At 46.1% G+C, this 24171-nt stretch overlaps 1 protein-coding gene across 2 annotated transcripts in view; it reads right to left on the bottom strand.

Moving 5' to 3' along the window:
* Positions 1-24171, bottom strand: part of b4galnt1b (beta-1,4-N-acetyl-galactosaminyl transferase 1b) — an 86060-nt gene that overhangs the window by 8079 nt on the left and 53810 nt on the right. The window contains exons 6-8 of one of the 2 annotated variants that reach the window (XM_052009544.1): positions 16537-16717; positions 13066-13158; positions 5646-5833 (exon numbers count right to left, since the gene is read on the bottom strand). In XM_052009544.1, coding sequence (XP_051865504.1) covers positions 5646-5833; positions 13066-13158; positions 16537-16717 — 462 coding nt within the window. The remainder of the gene's footprint in view (positions 1-5645; positions 5834-13065; positions 13159-16536; positions 16718-24171) is intronic. The other variant, XM_052009545.1, reaches the window with a different exon arrangement.

The raw sequence follows: 24171 nt of genomic DNA, 5'->3' as shown, positions 1-24171 counted from the left end.
GTTTCACTCAGACTGGTTTAAAAGATTTCTTCAAATGCAAACTGCCACTTGAATTAAAATTCAGCTCTGACTGCTTCATGGTGCATTGGAATTAATTCCCTGATGGGGCTTAAGGAAGTGACTGCTGGTGACTATCATGGAGACTAGGATAGGAGTGAGAATTGCTACAAAATTACCATCCCACCAAGGCCAAATGCAGGCATTTAAAAGGCAGCACAGTCTTTAAAAATTGTTGGAGATCGGAAATTCCCTCACTTGTTCTCAACATCTAACGTCTACTAAAAGCACTCCAGAAAAACCCTGGAGCCCGAAACCAATATAACTGAAAGCCTAACAAATGAGCGTGCAGCCATAAGCATGTAATGATTTCAAAACACTGACCAAAATGACTAAACAAAATCTATTTAAATCGGACTCTTTCACGCAATAAGATGCCCTAAAGGGTTTGGCAGGAGCAGTCTTAAACAAGATTTCACACTGAATCACATCAGGAGATATTAGGACAGATGACCAAACTGCAGGACAGCACAGAGCTGTCGGCATGGTTACCAAATGTAGTTGGGATGGCATTACAGGGATTCAACGGCAGTATTCACTTTTAAAGACCAGGGCATCACTGGCAAAGCCAGCGTTTATCGCTCACCCCTAACTGCCCTCGAACGGAGAGGCTTTCTGGGCCATTTCAGGCAGGTAGGTCTGGAGTCACATATGGGCAAAGACATCAGATTTACTCCCCTGACAGACATTAGTGAACCAGATGGGTTCTTAAAGCAATGAAGTGGTTTACCACTGACTGTAGTTTTGTAAATTCCAGATTTATTAAGTGAAGTTCACAGCTGCTATGCTGGGATTTGAACTCGGGTGTCTGGACTACTAGTTCAGTGATTTAACTGCTACCCCCTGAGAATCAGTTAAGTAGAGCTCCTCCCTGGCTTGGATCAGACAGATTCGGGTGAATTGATTTCACAAGTCTAATTGAGGAAGGATGGTCTGTAAACTCCAGGCCTCTGGGGATACAAGTGAAATTGTGCCAGTTAGTTTGAGGCATAAATCAAAGCAACGTGGGGTGCTTGCCCTTCCTGCTCTGCATTTGGAAAGGCTAAGTCTGACTGGGGATGGTCAGCACAGTTTTGTTAGTGGGTGATCATGTCTCACAAATTTGATTGGGTTTTTTGAGGAGGTGACCAAGAGCATTGATAAGGGCAGGGACATTGTCTGCATGGACTTTAGCAAGGCCTTTGACAAGGTCCCACATGGTAGACTGGTCTGGAAGGTTAGACCACATGGAATCCAGAGTGAGTTAGCCAGTTGGATACAAAGTTGGCTTGGTGGTAGGAGGCAGAGGGTGGGAGTGGAGGGGTGTTTCTCAGACTAGACGCCTGTGAGCAGCGGTGCTGGGTCCTCTGTTGTTTGTCATCTATATTAACGATTCGGATGAGAATATAGGTGGATTGATTAGTAAGTTTGTGGATGACACCAAAACTGGTGGTGTGGTGGACAGTGAAGAAGGTTGTCCAAGGTTACAGCAGGATCGGGATCAGCTGGGGAAGTGGGCCAAGGAATGGCAGATGGAGTTTAACTCGGACAAGTGTGAAGTGATGCATTTTGGGAAGTTAAACCAGGGCAGGACGCACACAGTGAACGGCAGGGCCTGGGGGAGCGTTGTAGAACAGAGAGATCGAGGGGTACAGGTACATAGTTCCCTGAAAGTGATGACACAGTTAGACAGGGTGATGAAGAAGGCATATGATATGCTTGTCTTTATCGGCCGAGGCACTGAGTGTCGGAGTTGGGACATCGTGTTACAGTTGTACAAATCATCAGTTAGGCTACACGGAGTACTGTGTGCAGTTCTGGTCACCATACTATAGGAAGGATGTGATTAAGCTGTAAAGGGTTCAGAAAAGATTCACAGGGATGTTGCCGGGACTGGAGGGCTTTAGTTATAAGGAGAGACTGGATAAGTTGGAGCTGTTTTCTCTGGAGTGAAGGAGGCTGAGGGGTGACCTTATGGAGGTTTATAAAATCACGAGGGGCAGAGATAGGGTAGATAGTCACAGTATTTTTCCCAAGGTAGGGGAGTCTAAAACTAGAGGGCATAGGTTTAAGGTGAGAGGGGAAAGATTTAAAGGGGACCTGAGGGGTAGGTTTTTCCCAGAGGGTGGTGAGAATGTGGAACGAGCCGCCAGAGGAAGTGGTTGAGGCAGGTACAACTACAATGCTTAAAAGACATCTGGACAGGTACATGGATAGGAAAGGTTCAGAGGGAGATGAGCCAAGTGCGGGCAAATGGGATCAGCGTAGATGGGCATCTTGGTCAGTATGGACAAGATGGGCCAAAGGGCCTGTTTCTGCGCTGTATAACTCTATGAATCTATATGTTATACTTCTTTAAAAAAGAAGTTTCATTTGCTGGAAGAGCTTGTTTCATGTTAATTTTCTTCCATACTGGGCAATGTTGGGCAGCACAGTGGTGCAGCGGGTGAAGACACTGCTTCACGATACCAGAGACCTGAGTTCAATCCTGACCTCCGGTGCTGTCTGTGTGGAGTTTCCTCCCACGTCCCAAAGACGTGCGGGTCGGTGGGTTAATTGGCCGCTGTAAATTGTCCCCAGTGTGTGGGTGAGGGGTAGAATCTGGGGGGAGTTGATGGGAACGTGTGGGGAGAATCAATGGAAGAATCAGCTTAGATGGGTGTTTGATAGTTGGTACAGGCTTGGTGGGCTGAAGGGCCTGTTTCTGTGCTGAATCTCTCTCTGACTCAATGAGCGTTTTGTGCAGAGTGCATATCTACACACATTCAGCGTTTCCTGCTGGGCTCTCCCTCTCCCCCGAAACAACCAAAATTAATTTGCCTAATTGTCCATTCACACAATGACGCTTTTGAATAAAATTGGAGCTCAAGGAATGAAAAAGGGAGGTAACAGCTTGGATAAAAAATTGACAGAAGGGTAGACACCAGTTGTGGCAAGTTATTGCCTTTGGGTTGGGAGTGATGTTTGCCAGGGTTCAGTTCTGTTGTGATGTGTTCATGGGTTAAAGGTACAGGACAATATTTTAACATTGGAAATGACACAAAGCTGGGAAGTATAATTAACAGTGAGGAACCCTGTAAGACACCTCAAGCAAACAGGCTGTGGAATGGCACACAACATGAAAAAGTGTGAGGTGTTACATTTTGGGAAAATACATGAGGTGCAATACAATTCCCACAAAAGGATGCAAGGCTGCTTATCGCTTCTGTTAGATGTTGAGAACAACACAGATCTGCAATTGAAATTTGCTGCCAGTCTCTTCAGATGATTGGGCAGGAGAACTGTGCCTTTGCATGCTTTCCCCCTCACTTGCCACCCACCCATTCTGCCTGCTCTCCATTTTACTTCTTGTAAAAGGCAGGACCACCTCTTGCCCCTCATGAGGCAAATGTTTGCATGCACTGCAGAGCTGGGGGAAGGGGCTGACACTAGAGCTTCCTTGGACCCATGCAGGAGCAGAGCACCCTCAAGAAGGTAAGGGCATCCACCCGGACCACCAAAGAGGGTTTGGTTTTCATGCTTTGGACCAATAGCCACCCCCCCCCCCCCCCCCTTTATCATGGTCACAGGACCATGGCTGAGGTTAGTGGGATGCAGACAACCCTTCCCCTCCAGGGAGCAAGAAGGGTGTCAGAGTTCCCAGCTACCAGAGATGCATTTACCTGCCCCAGATTAACAGTGAAATAAAACCTCAGCAGGGCCAGCATCGGAGAATAACAAAGCCATCACCCCCAGACTGATGGCTCCTCAATGTTTAGAACATGCTCCAAAGGTGAGCATATTTTCTACTCACTTCACCAAATTAATCCGCCAAACATTTGGTGGATCTGGTCTCGGACTGTCAAGGTATCCACAAAATACATCAGTGTTAATCATAATTCTCACCGTGTTCGCAAGGTCTGCCCTCCCCAACTCTTCCCAAATTCCATTCTGTACCCCAATCCACACCGAATCCAGTTCACCCACCTCACTGCCTTCACTGACTCCCAGATTCTCACCACACACACTGGCAGCCAAACCTACAGACATCTTGCCCCCACAGTCTCAACCACTTTCCCCAATCTGGTTTTGCTTCAAATGCCTCCTTAAAACCAACCTCTTTAACAACGGCCTCAGCCACCTTCTCTAATCTCCTTGCTTTGTCACTTCAAGACGGATATCCGAGTGCAAAACACCTTGAGATGTTCTGTGCATTAAAGGTAGAATATAAAGATATCAACATGCTTTACTTATAGCAAGGGAGAATATATTAGGGTTGGAAAGTAGTGACTGTATTTTAGATTCTATTATATATTCAGCATGACCTGTATTATGTAGTCAGTGTTACCACTTCTTATGGTGCTTAGCATCACCAAGATAAGAAAACAGCAATGTGTTACCTTTAACATTGCAAAACATCTCAAGGTGCACCACAGGAGTGCTATCACACAGCATTTGACAGTGAGTTGCATATGGAGAGGCTGGGGCAAGTGATCATAAGTATGGTTGTAAAGATAGGTTTGAAGGAGCATCGTAGAGGGAAAAGTGGAAGAAAAGACAAGACAAATGAAGAGGCAGTGGCGATACAATGCAAGGTAAGGGTTAGAGAAGGAAGGGTCATCTGTGGACAGAGAGTTCCACACTCTGTTCAGCTCCTATTCAGTCTATGCAGGACATCAATACAGGTAGTTCTGCTATAATGATATAGTTGTATCCCTAAGAAACCTTTCATTATAGAAAATCACATTATAAAAACAATTGTGACAATGGGAGAAACCAGGTTAGGGGCTAGAGGGTTTCAGACTCGCAATAACAAAGTTATTTTTCCTGCAGGATTTTCAAAACTAAAGGTGTTTTTAATAGCTATAAGTTTATTCTGCTACTGCAGGCCAAGAATCTGAAGGCTGTATGTTACATTGTTTAATAAAGTAAAATTGCACAAATATCAATGGAAACTATTGTTGTCAATTTCCAAAGTAACTCCCTTAAGTGGCCTCCCGCGGTGAAACTGGCAGCCTGCGTTCTTCAGAGACAATGGTGTCTGATTACTGCAGGGTGGTTACATGGAAACGGGATTTTATAAGCAATTCAGCCCGCATAGTACAAATAGTGTTCCCTAATCCATCAATTGTATTATATCCAATTTGTGTTATAGCAGAACTACCCGTATAACAAAGGGAGAGTGTGAATATATCAAGTTTTGAAAATGCTACATAATATTGATGTACGCGATATAAGAAGCCCGCTTCCTTCTTAAATTATTGTTTAATTTTTTCTTACATTCTGCCCTGTCTAGCATCCTCGCCCTTCTTCCCGTGTCCCATTTCCCAAGCTGGGAGTGCAGGGAGAAAATCTCTTCCCAGGACTCTGGAAATGGCCAATAGGAGGTTTGTGGGTCTCTGCCTCTGATGCCTCTCTCTTCTTAAGGAAACACTGAGATGAGGAACCTCCTCCTGTATCAACCTGACATTCTCCAATTGTCTCCCTCAAAAGTAGCAAGAGATACGATGCTGTTCCTAAACTACTCACTATCTCCCTCTGTTACCACATGTCCATATGTTGTACACACCCAGCTCACACCTGTCTTGTTTGGTTCTTGCCTCATTTAGTAAAGAGAAACCATACTACACCTTCCCAAATGGCATGATGTAATGCTCAATAAACGGTCCTTCAATCTTTTGTGGTTTGTTGCTGTCATCTGCGATTACAATGGTGACATTGGGATAAAACTTCCTAATGCTCGATATCAGCTCCCTCAGCTTGTCGTACCTTAAGAATGTTTTGGTTGCTATAGTCACCAATGCACTGACGTTATATCCTAAAACACAGAGAATAGTTAGTGACCACCTTTTCTTTGAAGTGATTTATTAGATATAACACACTCTTTCCATATAATGCCACTGAACTGCCCCACAGTCCTGGACCTAAGAGTTACAGGAAGAGGAGGCAGCCAATCAGGCCTTAAAGTCTGTTCCATCATTTGGCAAGTTAATGGCTGATCTATACCATGAGGGTGTTAAGGGAGATATCTGTGCAATTTCTGCTATCTCTTGATTTGGTCCAAAACTTAACAAGGTGAGGATTTGGCATGGAGTTAGCTCATGGTTTATTTTCTGCTTCTCTCTCTCTTTATCCGTTGATTTTTTTTTTGGCCCCCACCTTTCTTGGTATGTTCCAAAGCAAACTAAAAAGAACCGCAGAAAGCTGAAATAAAAACAGGAAACGCTGGAAATACTCAGCAGGCCAGGCAGCATCCAGGCAGAAGGAAACAGAGTTAATGTTTCAGGTCGACAGAACTGGGAAAAGTTAAAAAAAAAGGAAACAAGTTCTAGGCTGCAGAGGAAAGGGGAGGGAACAAAAGTGGAATGGGGTGGAGGGTGGGGGTGACTGAGTGACCAGTGATGGTGGGCTGGCTGGGGAAGTCGTGTGTGGAGGTGGCGTGAATACCAGGAGATAAATAAAATACCTGAAGAGGAGGGAGAAAAAAAATACAGAATGTTGGAAATGTGAAAAGTAAACAGGACAGGTTGGTTATCTGAAAATGAATCAGGATTCACCACTGAATCCAACAATTTCAGATGACCAACCTTTCCAGTTTGTGTTTGACATTTCCAACATTCTGTATTTTTTCTCCCTCCAGATATTTCAGATTTCATTTATCTCCTCCTCATCACACCTCCTCCATTCACACCTCCCCCCCTCAACCAACCCATCATCACTTCTGTCACTCTGTCTCCCCCACTCCCCTCCCCATCACACGCCTCCCCCTTTTGTTCCCTCTGCTCCACCCCCTCACTCTGCAACCCAAAACTGATTTCATTTCTAACTCTTCCCAGTTCTGACAAAGGGTCTTTGACCTGAAACATTAACTCTGTTTCTCTCTCCACAGATGCTGCCTGAGTGTTTCCAGCATTTGCTGTTGGGTTTTCTGCAGGTTGATCAACATGTTCTGAAATGATCTCTTCAAGAGGGAGGCACACTTACAAAAATTCAAACATCAAGCTTCAATTCAGATAACCCAGGCGAGTTTGGCCAGACCACATCAGCCACTATTGCTGATCCGACCAACAGTTCTGCCTTTGTTTGCTCTCTGTTATACACATCCCTGCTTGATCCATGTGGGATTGTGTACCCACAGCTTTGCAAACTTGTACTCAACGTTTTATGTCAGGGCACCTCCTAATCTATTGGGTCAGCATAATTATCTGGGCACCGTGCCTAGGCTAATGATCCTAGGCTAATGGCATTCTGAGGGAGCCCTGCTTTGCCAAAGGCACTGCCTTTTGATTGTGAAAGAACAATGCCCCATCTGCCTTCTTAGGTGGGCCATGATAGGTCCCATATTATTTCTAAGAGTAGAGGAGGTCTCCATCATGTCCTGGACAATATTTATCACTCATATGTTACCACAAAAGAAGATTATTTGATCATTGTTCTTTACGGGAATTTCCTGTGCACAATTGGTTGCTGCATTTTCTTCATTACAACATTGAAAAAAGACTGTAAAGTGCTTTGGAGTGTTGGTGAAGTCATGAAATAGAAGTCTTTTTGTCCAGGTTAAGGTCAATACTGGGATAACCACTGTTGGAGGGTGTTGTTTACTACGGATGTTAAGCTGTCTGCTCAGGGGATGTTAAACCAAACGATTGCAGCGATGCTATCCTGGAAGAGCATGACCAAGTTTAATAACCCAGGGGAACTAAATGTGGCCAATCAGAAATGCTGGAATCCCACACCATGAGGAGTTCCTGCCTTGCTTCGATGATGGTCACTATACTGATTGATACAACTGCGTTCTGAGAGGTTCTCTCGGGAGCTTGCTTCACAGCTTGGTGTGAATGTGGAGGACTGCCTCTGTCACAGCTTTAGATGCTTCAATGGGAATACAAATCAGGAGAGACATTAAGCATGCTGCTTGCTCAGTATTTCACACCACTGCATAAAGTCAAAACTTTACTGCACAACAGTTTAAGTCTGGCACAGAAGTGCTAAGGTGTCACTACTTGTAACAGGCTTTACACGTCAAGGGAAATTCAGTGGTTTATGAAGCCACTGCTCTTTTAGCTTTGTTAATTCTGCTCATTCTAAAATCCTTAACTAATCTGATTTTTATTTGGTGACTGAGGTAGTCAGTGGGCTGTGGTGCTATTTTATAGTGAGGACATAAAACAGCGGGGACACAAGAGATTGCAGACGCTGGAATCTGGAGCGACAAACAATCTCCTGGAGGAACTCAGCGGGTCGAGCAGCATCGGGGGAATTGTCGACGTTTCAGGTCAAGACCCTGCATCGGGACTGCCACAGGATTTCGATCTAAAATGTCGACAATTCCTTTCCCCCTACAGATGCTGCTCGACCCACTGAGTTCCTCCAGCAGATTGTTTGTTAATAAAACTGTGGCTTTAACCTTCCAAATGTTTCGGTCACGTTTTGGCTCACTCGATATGTGAGAGTACTTGTGGTGAGGGATCTCAGTCTTCTGCCCATTTTATAGTTCCTTGCTAAAAGTAGCCTACATTTACAAAATGAGTATCAGTCTTCCAAATTGGAATCAACTGTCTTACAAAACTCCTTTATAATACACCTCAGAGTCAAAGTTGAGGGACATCCCTTCAGAGTCCCACAACCTCTGACCGCCAGTCCCCCTCGCTCCTCTGAAATTTCAGCCTCCCTCAGAGGGACAATCCGAAGATATCCTCCACACAGCTTGAAGCCTCGGGCAAGATCCATGGTTGTCAACTCAGCTCAGACGTTCCATCACAAAATCTCCCATCTTTAACTACTCAGCACGGCAACACGGTTCATAGCTAACAAACAAGTGAGCAAGAAAATTTTAAAAAACACTTCATTAAACGCCCCTTTGATCTTGCTTGCAGAACTGTCCAGGAAATTATTCTTTAATTCTTGGACGGGTGGCGACAATAGCTATTGGTAACTCAGAGTTGATTTGTTTTAGGAGATACCTGTGAGAAATTTGAAATGTGCATGTTATCACTTTCTGACTGAACTGGAAGGATTCTGTCTCTGTCTGCTCAGCGAGTGTGATACACAAAGAAACCCATCAACATTCTTGAGATTCTCCCAGTCAAAGGTCTTAAAAATCCACAAGGTTTGAGTTTCCTTGCACATTAACTCAGTTCCATGGGAATCCTGCCCTTGAATCAAAGGGTCGTGGGCTTAAACTGCAAGGAGGAGCTGAACACAAAGTCTCAGCTAATACATCAGTTCTGGAAAGGGCATCAATACAAGGAGTCTGACTAATACGGCAGGTGAACCGAGGGGTTGATTAACATGCGGAAATGTTGCATGTTGCTATCACACAGCCACAGTTGAAGGAAGGGCAGGACTGGCAAATCAATATTCTGGGGTTTAGAATCTTTAGGCATGACTGGGGTGGGTTGTAAGAGAGGAGGTGCTGTTGCAATATTAATCAAGAAGTACACTTCTGCAGTAATGAGGGAGAATATCCTTGGAAGTTCTTCCTGCAAGCTTGTAACACCGGAGATTAGAAACAAAAAGGGGATGATTGTTTTGCTTGTGGGTGTACAACAGGCCTCCAAACTGTCAGCGGGAGATAGAAGAGCAGATATGCAGGTAAATCAGAGGTATAAAATTCGTAGGATAATAGTAATAGGGGATTTTCCTGAACCTTCTCCTTAACTTCCCCAATATTAACAGGGATCGCCTCAGTATGAAAAGCTTAGAGGGGGTGGAAATCTTAGAGTGGGTCCAGGAGAGGTTTTTGAACCAGTACATAGATAGTCTAACAGCAGAGGGGCTGTACTGGACCTAATCTTAGGGAGTGTGGCTGGGTAAGTGAGGGGAGTGTCAGTGGGAAAACATTTCAGAGACAGGACAGACCGCAGATGCAGGAATCTGGAGCAACACAAAAAACGCTGGGGGAGCTCAGCAGGTCAGGCAGCATCTATAGAGGGAAATGGACAGTCGATGTTTCAGGTCGAGACCCTTCATCAAGACTGGGTAGGTATAACTGTGGAATTTTTAAGGTTGTTATGGGCTAGAAATTAAGGTCCTGGATTGAGGGGAGGTTGATTTCAATATAAGACAGAACCTGGCAAAAATGGACTGGGAGCAGGTACTTGCAGGTAAGTCTGCACCTGCAAGTGGGGTCATTCAGAAATGAAGTAATGGGAGTTCAGGACCAACGAGTTCCCATAACAATGAAAGGAAAGGCCAACAAGTCCAAGGAACCCTGGATGTCAAGGGATATCGGGGGTTGAATAAGGGACAAAAAGGAAGCTTATGACAGAGATCAAGAACTGAAAACAGGACAATCCCTACAGAAAGACTGTTGGAGGGGGTAAAGAGAGGGCACAAAATATCACAGATGAACAAGATTAGGGAACATTCTAAAAGGTTTTTATAAGTATGTTAAGGGCAAGAGGAGAACCAAGGAAAGATTAGGGCCCATTAAGGACCAAAGGGACAATCTGTGCGTGGAGCTGGGAACCTGGGTAAGGCCTTAAATGAATACTTCTCATCTGTATTCACAAAGGAGAGAAATTGGAGAATTCAGGGAGGGAGGTGGTGGAAAACGAGAACAAATTAGCATCAAAGAGGAGGAGGTATTACATGTCTCAGTTTGCTTAAAGGTGGATAAATCCCCAGGGCCAGATGGGATGTATCCCAGGTTACCATGGTGGACAAGGGAGGAGATTGTTGGGACCCTGCTGGAGATTTTTACGTCTTCACTGACCACAGGTGAGGTGTCGGATGACTGAAGGATAGTGAATGTGGCTCCTTTATTCAAGAAGGGCAGCAGGGATGAGCCTGGTAACTACAGGCCTGTTAATGTAACATCAGCGGTAGGGAAGTTACTGGAAAAACTCCTGAGGGACACGATTTATCTGCACTTGAAAAGGGGTTAATCAAAGAAAGTCAGCATGGTTTGTTAAGGGGAGATCCTGTCTGAACAACTTGACTGAATTTTTTGTGGAGGCGATGAAGTGTGTCGATGAGGGTTATGCAGTTGATCCAGTCTACATGGACTTCAGCAAGGCCTTTGGCAAGGTCCCACAAGGGAGATTGGTTCAAAATGTAAGACCCCATCGGATCTGAGGTAATGTGGCAAAATGGATCCAAAATTGGCTTAGTCAGAGGAGGCAGAGGATTATGGTGGAGGGTTGCTTTTGTGATTGGAAGCCTGTACCCACTGGTGTACCACAGGGATCGGTGCTGGGACCCTAACTGTCTATTATATACATTGACGATCTGGATATGAATATAGGAGGCAGGATTGGGAAATTCGCAGTTGACATGAAAATTGGTGATATCAGAGATCACAAGGAAGGTAGGCCAGCTACAGAACGATACTGATGAACTGCTAAAGGTGGGCAAAGAGATGGCAGATAGAATTTAATCCTGAAAGATGTGAGGTGATGAATTTTGGGAGGATTAATAAGGCTAGGACAAGGTAAATGGTAGGATCTTAGGAGGTACTAAGGAACAGAGGAACCTTGGTGTACAAGTCCTAGGATCCCTGAAGACAGCAGCACAGGTAGACAAGGTGGTTAAGTAGGCACGTGCCTTCATTAGCTGGGGCATAGAATGTAAGAGCAGGGATGTAACGGTACAATTTTATAAAACATTGGCTAGGCCGCAGCTGGAGCACTGTGTACAGTTCTGGTCACCACACTACAGGAAGGATGTGACTGCACTGGAGAGGGTGCAGAGGAGGTTCACCAGGGTGTTGCCTGGGATGGAGTGTTTCGGTTATTAGGAAAGTCTGGATTGGCTGTGTTGGCTTTCCTTGGAGCGGACGAGGCTGAGGGAGGACCTGACAGAGGTACACCAAACAATGAGGGGCATAGATGGGGTAGTTAGTGCCAAACCTATCCTCTGAGCAGAAAGGTCTATAACTAGAGGCTATAAGTTTGAGGCAAGTTGTAGGAGATTGAGAGGGGATTTGAGGAAGAACGTTTTCACCCAGAGGGTGTTTGGAATCTGGAACGAACTGCCTAAGGGGGTGGTTCGAGAAGTATATATGTGAGCACTTGAAATCCAAATGCATAGAAGGCTATGGACCCGATGCTGGTAAATGGGATTAGTGTAGATGGGTGCCTGATGGTCAGCATGGACATGACGGGCCGAAGGGCCTATTTCCATGCTGCACGACACTATGACTCTAACTATAGCAGCTGGATTTCAAGGACACTGGGATACAACCCAAAGAACTGGTATCAAGTCAGTATTTCCCCTTTAATCCAGAACAAGAATGAAATAGATGTAATGATCATTCATCTTTTTGCCATTACTGGGATCTTGCAATGCACAAAATGGCTACTTTTACATGCATAGTTAATAACAATCAGTACATTTCATGAAGTAAGCTGCTGCACGGGAAGGTTCTGCAATGTCTTTGAGGGACCTGACCAAACGTCTTGCAACAGGCAACTCATCTCCTCCCACAGATGAACCCCCTCCACTGGTCCTAGTGCACTACCAGTAAAAGGGGTAGTAGGTTTAAGGAGGGCGATCCAGAGACCCCAGGAGATGCCTAGTAGCTGACCACTGAACAACACTGCCAAAGGGACATGGTCACCAAGGGCAGGGAATTGGCAGCTGAGATAAACTAGGCAGGCTCTGGTGCTGAGCACACAGAAAATGAAAGTACTTTAACAAATTCACACAGTGAAACACATCATAAGCATTGCAGCAATTGTGCGCTTATCGAGAATTGGCGCAGTTGCGTGTCTGACGCTTGCCCATTGAGAAGCAATGCCTTCTGTTTACTCCATTTGCGCCCAACAGTATCTCCCTGTATCTCCCACCCTGCAGCCTTTCGGGAGCAGGGCCAATTGGAAAAAGCAGGGAATTCGCTGCAGGAACGCTGTCCTGCAAAGTCGTGCACAGCCTTGGCAAACATTTCGTGTTACAGCAAAAATATTGGGATTTCAGTCACATTCAAAGCTACGTTACACGAGACTGCATTAACGGGACAGCTAAAGGCTAGAGAGTGTGCCTGTGGCTGACTTGGCTGGAGAGACTTTGATGGGACATCTCCATTAATCCTGGATTAATAGCACTGACCTGGCTGGTCTCCGGAGCTGTATAGTTTTGGGATGGTGGCATGTCGGATTTTGATGACAAAAAAAGCCTGGTGTCCATCAGTTTCCAGCTGCACTGCAAGATGTAAAATACACACACTGAGACCGGCGGGAGTTAACACGTTAAACACCGGACAGCCAATGGCAGCTGAACCACAGCCCACAGGACAGACCCTCAGAGCCAGCCAGCTCTGACACAGTACACAATGCCCACCCTAGCTCTCACTCAGCCAAGCCATTTTGTTTTATGTAATAAATGCAGCCCTCGCACCTTATCCTCGATGCCGGGATGGGAAAGGAGAGGTGGTCAAGGATTCCCTGGGTCTGGCCCCCTCCAGTTCCAGCCGCAAGTGGGGACTCACCTTGTTCGAGTCTGTACTATTCGACTGTCAAAGGCATCACAACCCCACTTTTTTCCCATCAAGGTGTATGTACCCCGGTACTCTACTGTCAGTCTAGACTCTAGGGATAAGGAAAAAAATCTCACCCTTCCCTCACCACCAGGAAGTGATCTTTCATTCCATCAGTGAACTCAGGAGACTGAGGGATAATCAAACCCGAGGACAGTAGTGGACACAGCCCGGTCCATCACGGACACAGCCCTCCTCACCACTGACAGCATCTACAGGAGGTGCTGCCTCAGGAAGGCGGCATCTATCATCAAGGATCCCCACCATCCAGGCCATTCCCTCTTCTCGCTGCTACAATCGGGCAGGAGGTACAGAAGCCTGAAGTCCCACACCACCAGGTTCAGGAACAGCTACTTCCCTACAACCATCAGGTTCTTGAACCGACCTGCACAACCCTAACCCTACCCCAGCAACGGAACACTACAGACCACCTCTTGCACTGCCGTGGACTTGTCTCTGATTGTGGCTTTTTTTGCACTGATGTCTTGTTTCGCACAGGGTTTTTCTTCACTGCCTTGTATGATTTATGTTCTGTGTGTTGTCTGTATCTACGTGCCTGTGATGTTGCTGCAAGCAATTTTTTCACTGTACCTGTACCTCACCGCACTTGTGCACATGGCAATGAAATCGACTTGACTTGGACTTGAACCTGTCACCTCCCTGAGCTGTGACACTGATACATTTGTAATGTCCCCAGCTCAACTTTATGCAGAAGGTCTCCAAAGCATCCTAGGAAAATGGCTAAAAATTGCAGCATCACCGATCTCTAAAGACCTTCTGCATTAGTTACACCTATTCCCAAATGAGTTATCAGGATAGTCACAGATTTTAAAACACTGGGACCCAGAAATTCCAATGAAAGCAGTGCTGTGGAGTTCCAGATCAGCAAGCTATAACAGAGCAATACTGCGTGTCTGGGTGTCTTGGCGCTGGGCGGGAAATCTGACATTTCGGCGGGATTTTCATTTGCGCTAGCAACGTTTCCTGGTGTGAAACTTCCCCCCCCCCCACCCCCCCCAAATGACATCAACATTGTGTAACACTCAAAATTCATCTCCAGCATGATTTTCAACCTCACTGGTCTGAAATCGTCCCAGAACAACCAAATTTCATTCGCCCTGGTTCCCCTGCATTCTGTGACCTCACATGTGCTCAGACTGCTTTGCCCCTGAAGGCCAGGGTCACTCCCAGCTTCTTGGCCTCAGGACCATTCCAGGCTGCTGCTCTCACGGTTTGTTGCTCACTGCTGCATTAGGGAGGTCTCCAAACTCCTCCCTCAAGGAGAGGAGACTTCACCTCCTTTCCTCCATTCCCCAGGAGCGTGTGTTAACTGGCAGATGTGGTATGCACAAGAGTATCTGTCAGAAAAATCCATCAGTCCGGCACCACCAAAGTCCCAAGCATGCCGGACTATTGGAGTTTTACTGTCACTTGATTTAAAAAAAAAATTAAGCCGCACTTAGAGTTTTAACTTCCCGCAATTAATTATATAGAAGTACCTAAAAAAGCTACAACACCACCAACAACTACTTTTATTTATATAGAGCTTTAATGCAGCAAAATGTTCCAAGGCTTCACAGAAGCATAATCTAATAAAAGGGGACACTGATTTAGGCAAGGAATTTTGGTGCTGTTGACCAAAGTCTTATCAAAGAGATAGGTTTTAAGCAGAGTCTTAAAGGAAGAGAGAGATTTAGCGAAGGGATTCCAGAGTTGAAGGCACACTGAAAAAGGTGCACATAATGTACATGTAGAAGCAAGTCTCTTAACAGGAAATTTAGAGTCACACGCGCTCCATTTCACAAGCGTAAAGCAGAGAGAAATCAGAGAAATATGTCAAATGTGTGGAAAATAGACATGTAACCTTTAAATAAGGAACTGTGAAAATCTGGGAACATGTGAAAGGAACTAATCATTCATGAACAAGTAGCAAAATCTATCAACAAAGGAATGGAGATTTATTTCAAATATCACAAATATCTTCTGTAATCCTTTTGGTCATGATCCACCAATCTTACCACTGAAAGTTTTATCACTTAATGAAACATTAAGAAGAATAGCAATTGACACTAGTATTTTCCTGTGAGAAGCTTTAATGTGGAAACATTTTGCTTCATAACCTCGGCATTGTCAAAAGAGCCAAGCAAACAAGAGACTAAAGACACTGGAATCTGGAGCAACAAACAATCTGCTGGAGGAACTCAGCCGGTCGAGCAGCATCTGTGGGGCGGGAAAGGAATTAATGCAGGGTTTCAACCCAAAACGTGGACAATTCCTTTCCCCACACAGAGTACTGAAAGCAACTAAAATTGTTTTTAGTAAGAAATGTTTCCATGTTGAGGAGGGAGAGTCCATAGCACTAAGTTGATGGTCATTAATAAGTCCAGTGGGGAACTTAGGAGAAACTCCCTTGCCCAGAGGATGATGAGAATCTCTATCACAATGCATAGCTGAGGTAAATGGCATGGATGTACTCACGTTAGGAAAGTATGAGGGTGAATCAATGTGCTGATTGGGTGAGATGAAAAGGGTGGGTGGAGCTTGGCGTAGAACATAAACACCAGCACAGACCAGTTGGGCCAAATGGCCTGTTTCTGTACTATATATTCCAACTTTTCCCATGGTTATTTTGATTGATTCAACAGAACCTAGCCTGCACCGCACATACCAAACATATTTAAAAAAGGGAACGACAGTTACTTTAGACTTGTTATCCAAACAGGATCTTCTCACTTCATCCTGAAGCAGAGTGATACATGTGCAATGATCAGCTACCTAACAAAACAGAGCCACTGAAAACCACTTCCCTTCATCAGAGGAGCATTGGACTCAGTACGTGACTAATTGGATCATCATTGCTAGCTCACCTTAGCTGCCAGGTTAAGACCTCGCTGTAGATTACAACAAAGTCACGCAAGTTATCTTTTCTTAAGTTAACCGTAACATCCCTGACCTGACCTCCTCCCTTCCTGTTCTCCCACCTCTACAGCGTAATTCATTACTTCCTCCCCGTTTTCGGGTGACTTTGCGTCCCGGCTACACACCTGTGTCAGCCGTGTTGGGGTTGAAGACGGTGTTGGTGTACGTGACAAACTGGAGCTGGCGGTTCAGGTTGTCCACTCGCGAGCTCGACAGAGACAGATGCATCTGCCCTACACCTTCGATTTTCACCTCATCGACCTCAGCTGCCACGTCAAAAGTTCCCAAAGTTGCTGTTAGATTCACCTGCATGAGACAAGAGGCTGAATGAGCAATGTGAAGAGGATATCTGCACAGCCATGTGCCGTGTCATACGTTAGCTTCCTGTGGTTAAGGACACAGGAAATTAGGAGCAGAATTAGGCCTCAAACCTACCCCGCCAATCAACACGATCATGGCTGACCTACCCCAGGCCCTCTTCTGTTCCAGTTTCCTAAAACCCTTAATTCGCTGATCTTTCAAAAATTTACCTCCATAAGATAGACCATAAGATATAGAAGCAGAATTAGGCCATTTGGCCCATCAAGTCTGCTCTGCCATACAATCATGGCCGATTTATTTTTCAACTCCATTCTCCCGCCTTCTCCCATAATCCTTAACCCCTTTACCAGTCAAGAACCTATCAGTCTCTGCCTTAAATACACCCAATGACTTGGCCTCCACAGCCCTCCGTTGCAACAAATTCCACAGATTCACCACCCTCTGGCTGAAGAAATTCCTCCTGATCTCTGTTCTAAAGGGACGTCCCTTTATTCTGAGGCTGTGCCCTCTGGTCCTGGACTCTCCCACTGATGGAAACATCCTCTCCACGTCCACTCTATCCAGGCCTTTCAGTATCCAGTAGGTTTCAATGAGATCCCCCCCCCATCCTTCTGAACTCCATCGAGTACAGACCCAGAGACATCAAACGCTCCTCACACGTTAACTCTTTCATTCCCGGGATCATTCTTGTGAACCTCCTCTGGACCCTCTCCAGGGCCAGCACATCTTTCCTTCGATACGGATACAAATGTCCTTCCTTTTTAAATATCCCCACTGATCCAGCCTACATAACCCTCCAGGGCAGAAAATTCCAGAGATTTACCCCCCCCCCCCGCAAGAAGAAATTCTGATGCAACTGAGTTTTAATGTCTCTATGTCCCCTCATTCAAACCTCTTGCACTAGTGGGAATATCTCCACAGCTACCCTGTCAAGGTCCCTCAGGATCTTATATGTTTCAAAAAGATCACCCCTCATTCTTCTAAACTCCAAATAATACAGATCTAATTCCTTCAGCCGCTTGTGATGGACAACGCTCTCATCCCGGGAATTAGCCTGGTGAATCCCATCAGGACTGTCACCAATGCCAGTATATCTGTCCTTAAATAAGGTGACTAAAATGATGCACAATACTCCAGGTGTGGCCTCAACAATATCCTGTACAACTGTAACAATACTTCCCTATTTCTAAACCCCAACCTTCTTGCAACAAAGGCCAACTTTTCATTTGCCTTCCTAACCACTGCCGTACCTATCCGCTAACTATTTTTGATTCACGCCCTGAAACACCCCTACTCCACTCATCTGCGATCTCTCTCCATTTAGATAGTAAATCTGCAATCGTTTCATTTCAATCTCCTTTCATTCGCCACGTTGGGTTTCAACACTCCATTGGACCCGAGAGGAGGGAGGCAACACCCCCTCACAACCCTCTTTTGTTGACCGCCAGGTAACTGAGTACAAAGTCGGCATTAATGGAAACTTGGGATGGCACATCTCGACCTAGAATGACGTGTGCTGGGGATATCCAAGCAAGGAAAAGAGGAGAAACACAGTTGTGGTTCAGTCCTGGTCTTCAGACTTCCAACTGTATTCTGAGTCATGTGATAACATCTAAAGCCCTGCATCCGATGGCCATTTGCCTGGAAGTGCCACGTTTTACCGTGGAAGTCAGACTTTGAACATTTTACATATGCAGTGATCAAAAGCAGTCGACTGCCCAGGGAAGTCTCCGATTCAGCCGACCTGTGGCCCGTCAATGGCGGAGAGCAGGCTTAACTTACGGGGTGACCCTAGAGATGTCTGTGGCCCTGAGGGAGTTGCTCTGGGGCCCTGACACTGCTATAATCGGCAACACTGATGGAAGCAGCCCAGACCATGATGGACGTCCCAGCTGCTCAGCTTGAAAACATTGGGTTAAGTTCCCAATGGAGCCAGACACACACTGTTCAAAGAGAAAATTCTCGCTGAGGTTAAAGGTGAGGCTAGCATCTCAGTTACATTAATCCTGAAACTGCTGGATTGTGGCTAAATAATTTAGATTATATCTATATATTAGTGCAAGTAGACAGGGTGGTGAAGAAGACGTTTAGCATGCTGGCCTTCATCAGTCACGGCATCGAGTTTAAGAGTAGGGACATTATGTTGCAGTTGTAGAAGTCATTGGTGAGGCTACACTTGGAGTACTGTCTACAGTTTTGGTCAGCCTGTTATAGGAAAGACATTGTCAAGCTGGAGAGGGTGCAGAAGAGATTTACGAGGCTGCTGCCTGGACTAGAGGGCCTGAGTTATAGGGAGAGGTTGGCCATGCTGGATCTTTATTCCTTGGAGCATAGGTGAATGAGGGGTGAGCTCACAGAAGTTTATAAAATCATGAAGGGTATGGATAAGGTGGACGGTCATAGTCTTTTCCCCAGGGTTTGGGAGTCCATAACTAGAGGGTACAGATACAAGATAAGAAAGGAAAGATTTAAAAGAGACCTGAGAGGTGACTTCTTCACACAGAAGGCAGTGAGTACCTGGAATGAGCTGCCAGAGGAAGTGGTCGAGGCGGGTACAATTGGGACATTGAAGAGGTGTTTGGATAGGTACATGGAGGGGTGGGGCTTGGAGGGTTATGGGCCGAACACGGTCAACTGGGACAAGCAGGGAGGGTGCTGTGGTCAGCATGGACCAGTTGGGCCAAAGGGCCTGTTTCCGTGCTGTATTACCCTATGACTCCATATTCCAGTTTAGAAGAATGAGGGGTGATCTTACTCAAACATATCAAATCCTGAGGGAGCATGGCAGGATAGATGTGGAGATGTTTCCACTAGCGGGAGAGTCTCAAACGAGGGGACATAGTTACAAGATTAAGAGGTGGTCATGTAAAACTGAGGTGTGTAGGAACTTCTTGCAGGGGGTGGCAAATCTTTGGATTATGGAGGGTAGATCATTAGAAGTATTTAAAGTGGAGGTGGATACATTTTTGAAAGATCAGGAACTGAGGGCTCTGGGAGACTGGCACAGAAGAGGAGATGGGGCCTGGGACAGATCAGTCATGATCACGCTGAATGACAGGGCAGGCTTGAGGGGCCGAGTGGCCTCCTCCTGCTCCTACTTTTCTGTGTTCTTACGATGTAAAAGCCCACCTGTTGCATCTGATTCACTAACGTTGTACAGGGGAGGAATTCTGCTGTTTCCTCCCAGTCTGGCCTTCATGTGACTCCAGGCCTATCAATGCAGTTGACACTTAGCTGCCTCCTCAGGGGTAATTAAGGATGGACAATAAATGCTGGCCTTTTCAGTGACTGCGTGGGAACCTCAATCAAGTGCTCTGCAGGCACAGATAGCATAGATTCCTCAGTATCACCACGAGAACCGCACTGTCAATCTCCGACAGCTCGGAGCATCTTTCCACTCCAAAGATCAAGAAAAAACCTGCGACCACTTGCTTGCAATCCGACCACAATGCACTTGAAAGAGATGCATAAACTTTGAGGCGTCATAGCGCAGATTAAGGGCAAGTTCTTTTTTTTTTGTGAATATCACAGGAGCCTATTATGAGCAAAAAAAGTCTGTGCATCAACAGACCCACTGTTGAGGGTCTGAATCACACATATTTTTTGGAGCAGATTGTGAAATTGCACATTTTTCCCACCAGCAGACACATCTTCCCCTCTCCTCCCTTTTCAGGGACCCTTCCCTTCGTGACTCCCTGGTCCACTCTTCTGTCTCTACCAACCACCTCCACATCTCAGCACCTTCCCATGCAACAGCAGGCGATGCAACACCTGTCCTTTCACCTCCTCCCTCCCCACCACCCGGTGCACAAACAGACTTTCCAGGTGAAGTAGTAATTCACTTATGCTTCCTCCAACCCAGCATAATGCATTCGGTGTTCACAATGTGGCCTCCTCTACAATGGAGGCAATAAACACAGGCCAGGTGACCATTTTGCAGAGCATCTGTGTTCAGTCTGCAGGGGTGACCCTCAGCTTCCAGTTGTTGTCACTTTAATTCTCCACCCCACTCCCACCTATCGGTCTGTAGCCTGCATGAGGCCCAACATATGCTTGGGGAACAGCACCTCATCTTCCATCTTGGCACGTTGTAGCCCTCTGGACACAATGTCAACTCCTACAACTTCAGGTAACTTGATTTCTCTGTCTCTATCTGTCATCCATCTGTGAAATTTTCCCTATTTTCTTTCTGGGAGTGGAGGATGTGCCCAGCCTGACCTTCCGGGCATGTCCTCCTGCTCTGCATTTTGCAACCCCTACATTCTTTCGTCTACATTCTCACACTCTGAGAGTACTTCACTCTCGACAGCTTATCCTCACGACAACCTTGGTCTCACCCTCTCAGAGATATTCCTTTTGTCTGACCCATCCACCCCCACCTTATCTGCAGCTTAAAACTATCTTTGCTTTCTCTCTTTCCCAGTTCTGACGAAGGGTCTTTAACCTGGACTGTGATTCTCTCTCCACAGATGCTGCCTGACCTGCTGAGTGTTCCCAGTATTGTCTGTTTTTGTTTCAGATTTCCAGCATCTGCAGCTTTTTAATCTTCAATAAGAGGATGTATTTAACCCTCAGGAGGAACAAATGAGGGAAACACAGAGCAGCCCCAACCAGAGTAGCATCAATAAAGAGTGACCAGGAAGGTAGCAACAGGCAAAGGCTGGGATCGGTGGAACACAGCCCACAACCAACTGGTTATTTCTTGTATAAACTCAAGCAACAAGAAACGACTGTAGCAGCCCTCCCAAACTCAGAGCTGCCCACAGAACTCTCCAGCTGAGGAACTATTTGTAAACTGCAGTGCACTTTGCAATGTAGGAAACACAATTTGCATGCACAGGATCTTGCAAACCACACTCTGATAAGGAGCATGTAATCTGCTCTAGTGACATTGGCTGAGGGATAAATGTTCACTAGGACACCTCCTGTGATCCTTCACTCAGGTCCTTAACTTCACGGCCCATCTGAAAGGTGGCTCTTCTGACAGTGCAGCACTCCCTCAGCGCTGTACTGGGACTGTAGGCGAGATATTTTCCTTGAAATACACTGCCTTCTTCCCACTTAGTGAGAGTGTTTGCAACTGAGCTCAAAGTGGCCAATAAACTGAGGGGAAAGGTGCTAGAAGAGTCTCTCCAGATATGGGGGCTGTATTCTTAGAGACACTTTGTAGGGAACTTGCAAATGTTCAGGGGAAAAGAAATGTTTGGCACAAAAGAGAAAGCTGAGCATCTGGGATACAGATTTAGCCTTGGATGAGATGTGGGAATTCTGTTTGCAAGTAGACCCACAAGATAGTGAGGACCACAAAACAGCAGCATGAATGGGAGTGATTCCAACTTGCCCACCGAGTCCTCTCTGACCATCAACCACCCATTTACACCAATGCCAACTCCCCCCAGATTCTACCCCTCACCCACACACTGGGGGCAACATATGCTAGCCAATTTACCCACTGACCTGCACATCTTTGGGATGAGGGAGGAAACCAGAGCACCCGAGGGGAAACCCACACAGTCACAGAGAGAATGTGCAAACTCCACACGGACAGCGCCCAGGGTCAGGATTGAACCTGGGTCACTGGAACAACGAGATTGCTCCAATATCTGCAGTGCCACCGCGCCAACCGTTTCTAAAAACAGCTCAGTGACAGTAAATGTGTGTCAACAACTTGGCTGAGGGCACCAAGTGTCCCATTTCTGAGTTTGCTGATGATACTAAATGAGGTCGCAGTGTGAGTGGGGAGTGGCTTCAGGGCTTCAGGGGGATAAGGGCAAGCTGAGTAGGTGGGTGAGACCATGGTAAATGGAACATAATGTGGAAAAATGTGAGCTCATCCACCATGTGAGCTCATACACAGAAGGGAAGCAGAGTGTTTGTTGAACAGGTAGTGTTGACATTCAAAGGGTGTGCTTGCACACAAGTCAGGTGTCACAAGCTGTTATGAAGGACATGGTATGTTGGCCTTCATTACAAGAGGGTTGGGTACAGGAGTAAGGAAAACCTTATTCCAATTGTAGAGGGGTTTGGTGAGACCACACTTGGAGCACTGTGGACAGTTCTGGTCTCCTTACATAAAGAAAGGATGTACTTGCCACAGGGGGAGTCCAGTGAAGGTTCACGTGACTGGTTCCAGGATGGTAGGTTTGCCACGTGAGGAGACATTGAGTAGACTGGGATTGTATTCTCTTGAATTCAGAAGAATGAGAGGAAATCTCATCAAAACTTACAGGGTTCGACAGGCTTGATGGGGGGAAGGATGATTCCCCTGGCTGAGGAATCTCGGACCAGGGGTCACAGTCTCGGAGGAAGGAGTCGCCCGTTGAGGACTGAGATGAGGAGATATTTCCTCACTCACAGGGTGGTGAACCTTTGGAATCCTCTGGCCCAAGTCCCGCCATTCGAATCTTCCTACCAAAGTGAATAACTTCACATTTCTCCACACCACACCTGCCACCTCCTTGCCCACCCACCTGTATCCGTGCCTCTGCAGCCCTTGTGGTCACTTTCCCCCGACTCACCACACCACCAACTGCAGTCAGAAGGTCACTGGGTTTCCAGTGAAGGAATGCCACACTGTGGCCGCCTTTGGTTGGTTTAAATGGAACCCCCATCTGCCCTGTTACTGTGGTCAGGTGACATTAGTGGGATAGTACTGGTATCAAATGGCTGACGTCTTTGAAATCAATGTATGATTCCTTTTACTAGGTTCAGTGGAAACTCCACTGTGGATACTGGGGGACAATTGGAGTGTTCAAGGTCAAGAATGGAGAGTTTTTCTCAGGTCAAGGTAGACGGAGCAAAGGCAGGAAATGGAGTTGAGATACAAGTCAGCCATGGTGCGATAGAACAGGCCTGAGGGACCGAATGGCCTTCACTTGGCCCAGTCTGTCCTACTGAACACAAAATGCCTGCAGACATCTCCAGTCGGCACGTCCAAGAGTGTATTGTACTGTGCAGGGTCAACGTCCAGTAGACCAGTGTCTGCAGATGGGATGCTGGGTGTGGGCACAAGGGTTGGTGGTGCAAAGGATGGCTCCTTCATCTTGCCATTGAGTGCAGGCCAAGACGACTACCTGTGGAGAGAGGAGAGAGGGGGGCAAAACAGGACAAAGAAATAGACTCTCTCCCTCTCTCTCTCTCTCTCTCTCATGAAAGTCGACGCTGCCAAAGGAAAACAAAAGCAGCCTGGCTGTTTCTGATTTAGATTTTGGAGAGAAATCAGCTTTAAATTAACAGGGCCACTTGCTGAAGCCGGGTTATATTTAGCCACTCTGTGTAGCTTATTGTGTTTGAAGTAGAGAGGAAGTGGTGGTAACAGCATCTGGTTCCAATGACCTGTAAATTAAACGAGAACCATTCAAGGGCTAACGACCTACACAGTTCATCGTACACTGACTCATTCATTGTACGCATCTTCATTTAATATTGAAATCCTTTCG

This window comes from Pristis pectinata, chromosome X (assembly GCF_009764475.1).
Source record: "Pristis pectinata isolate sPriPec2 chromosome X, sPriPec2.1.pri, whole genome shotgun sequence".
In the NCBI taxonomy this organism is placed as follows: domain Eukaryota; kingdom Metazoa; phylum Chordata; class Chondrichthyes; order Rhinopristiformes; family Pristidae; genus Pristis; species Pristis pectinata.
This window is presented reverse-complemented; position numbering and strand designations above follow the sequence as displayed.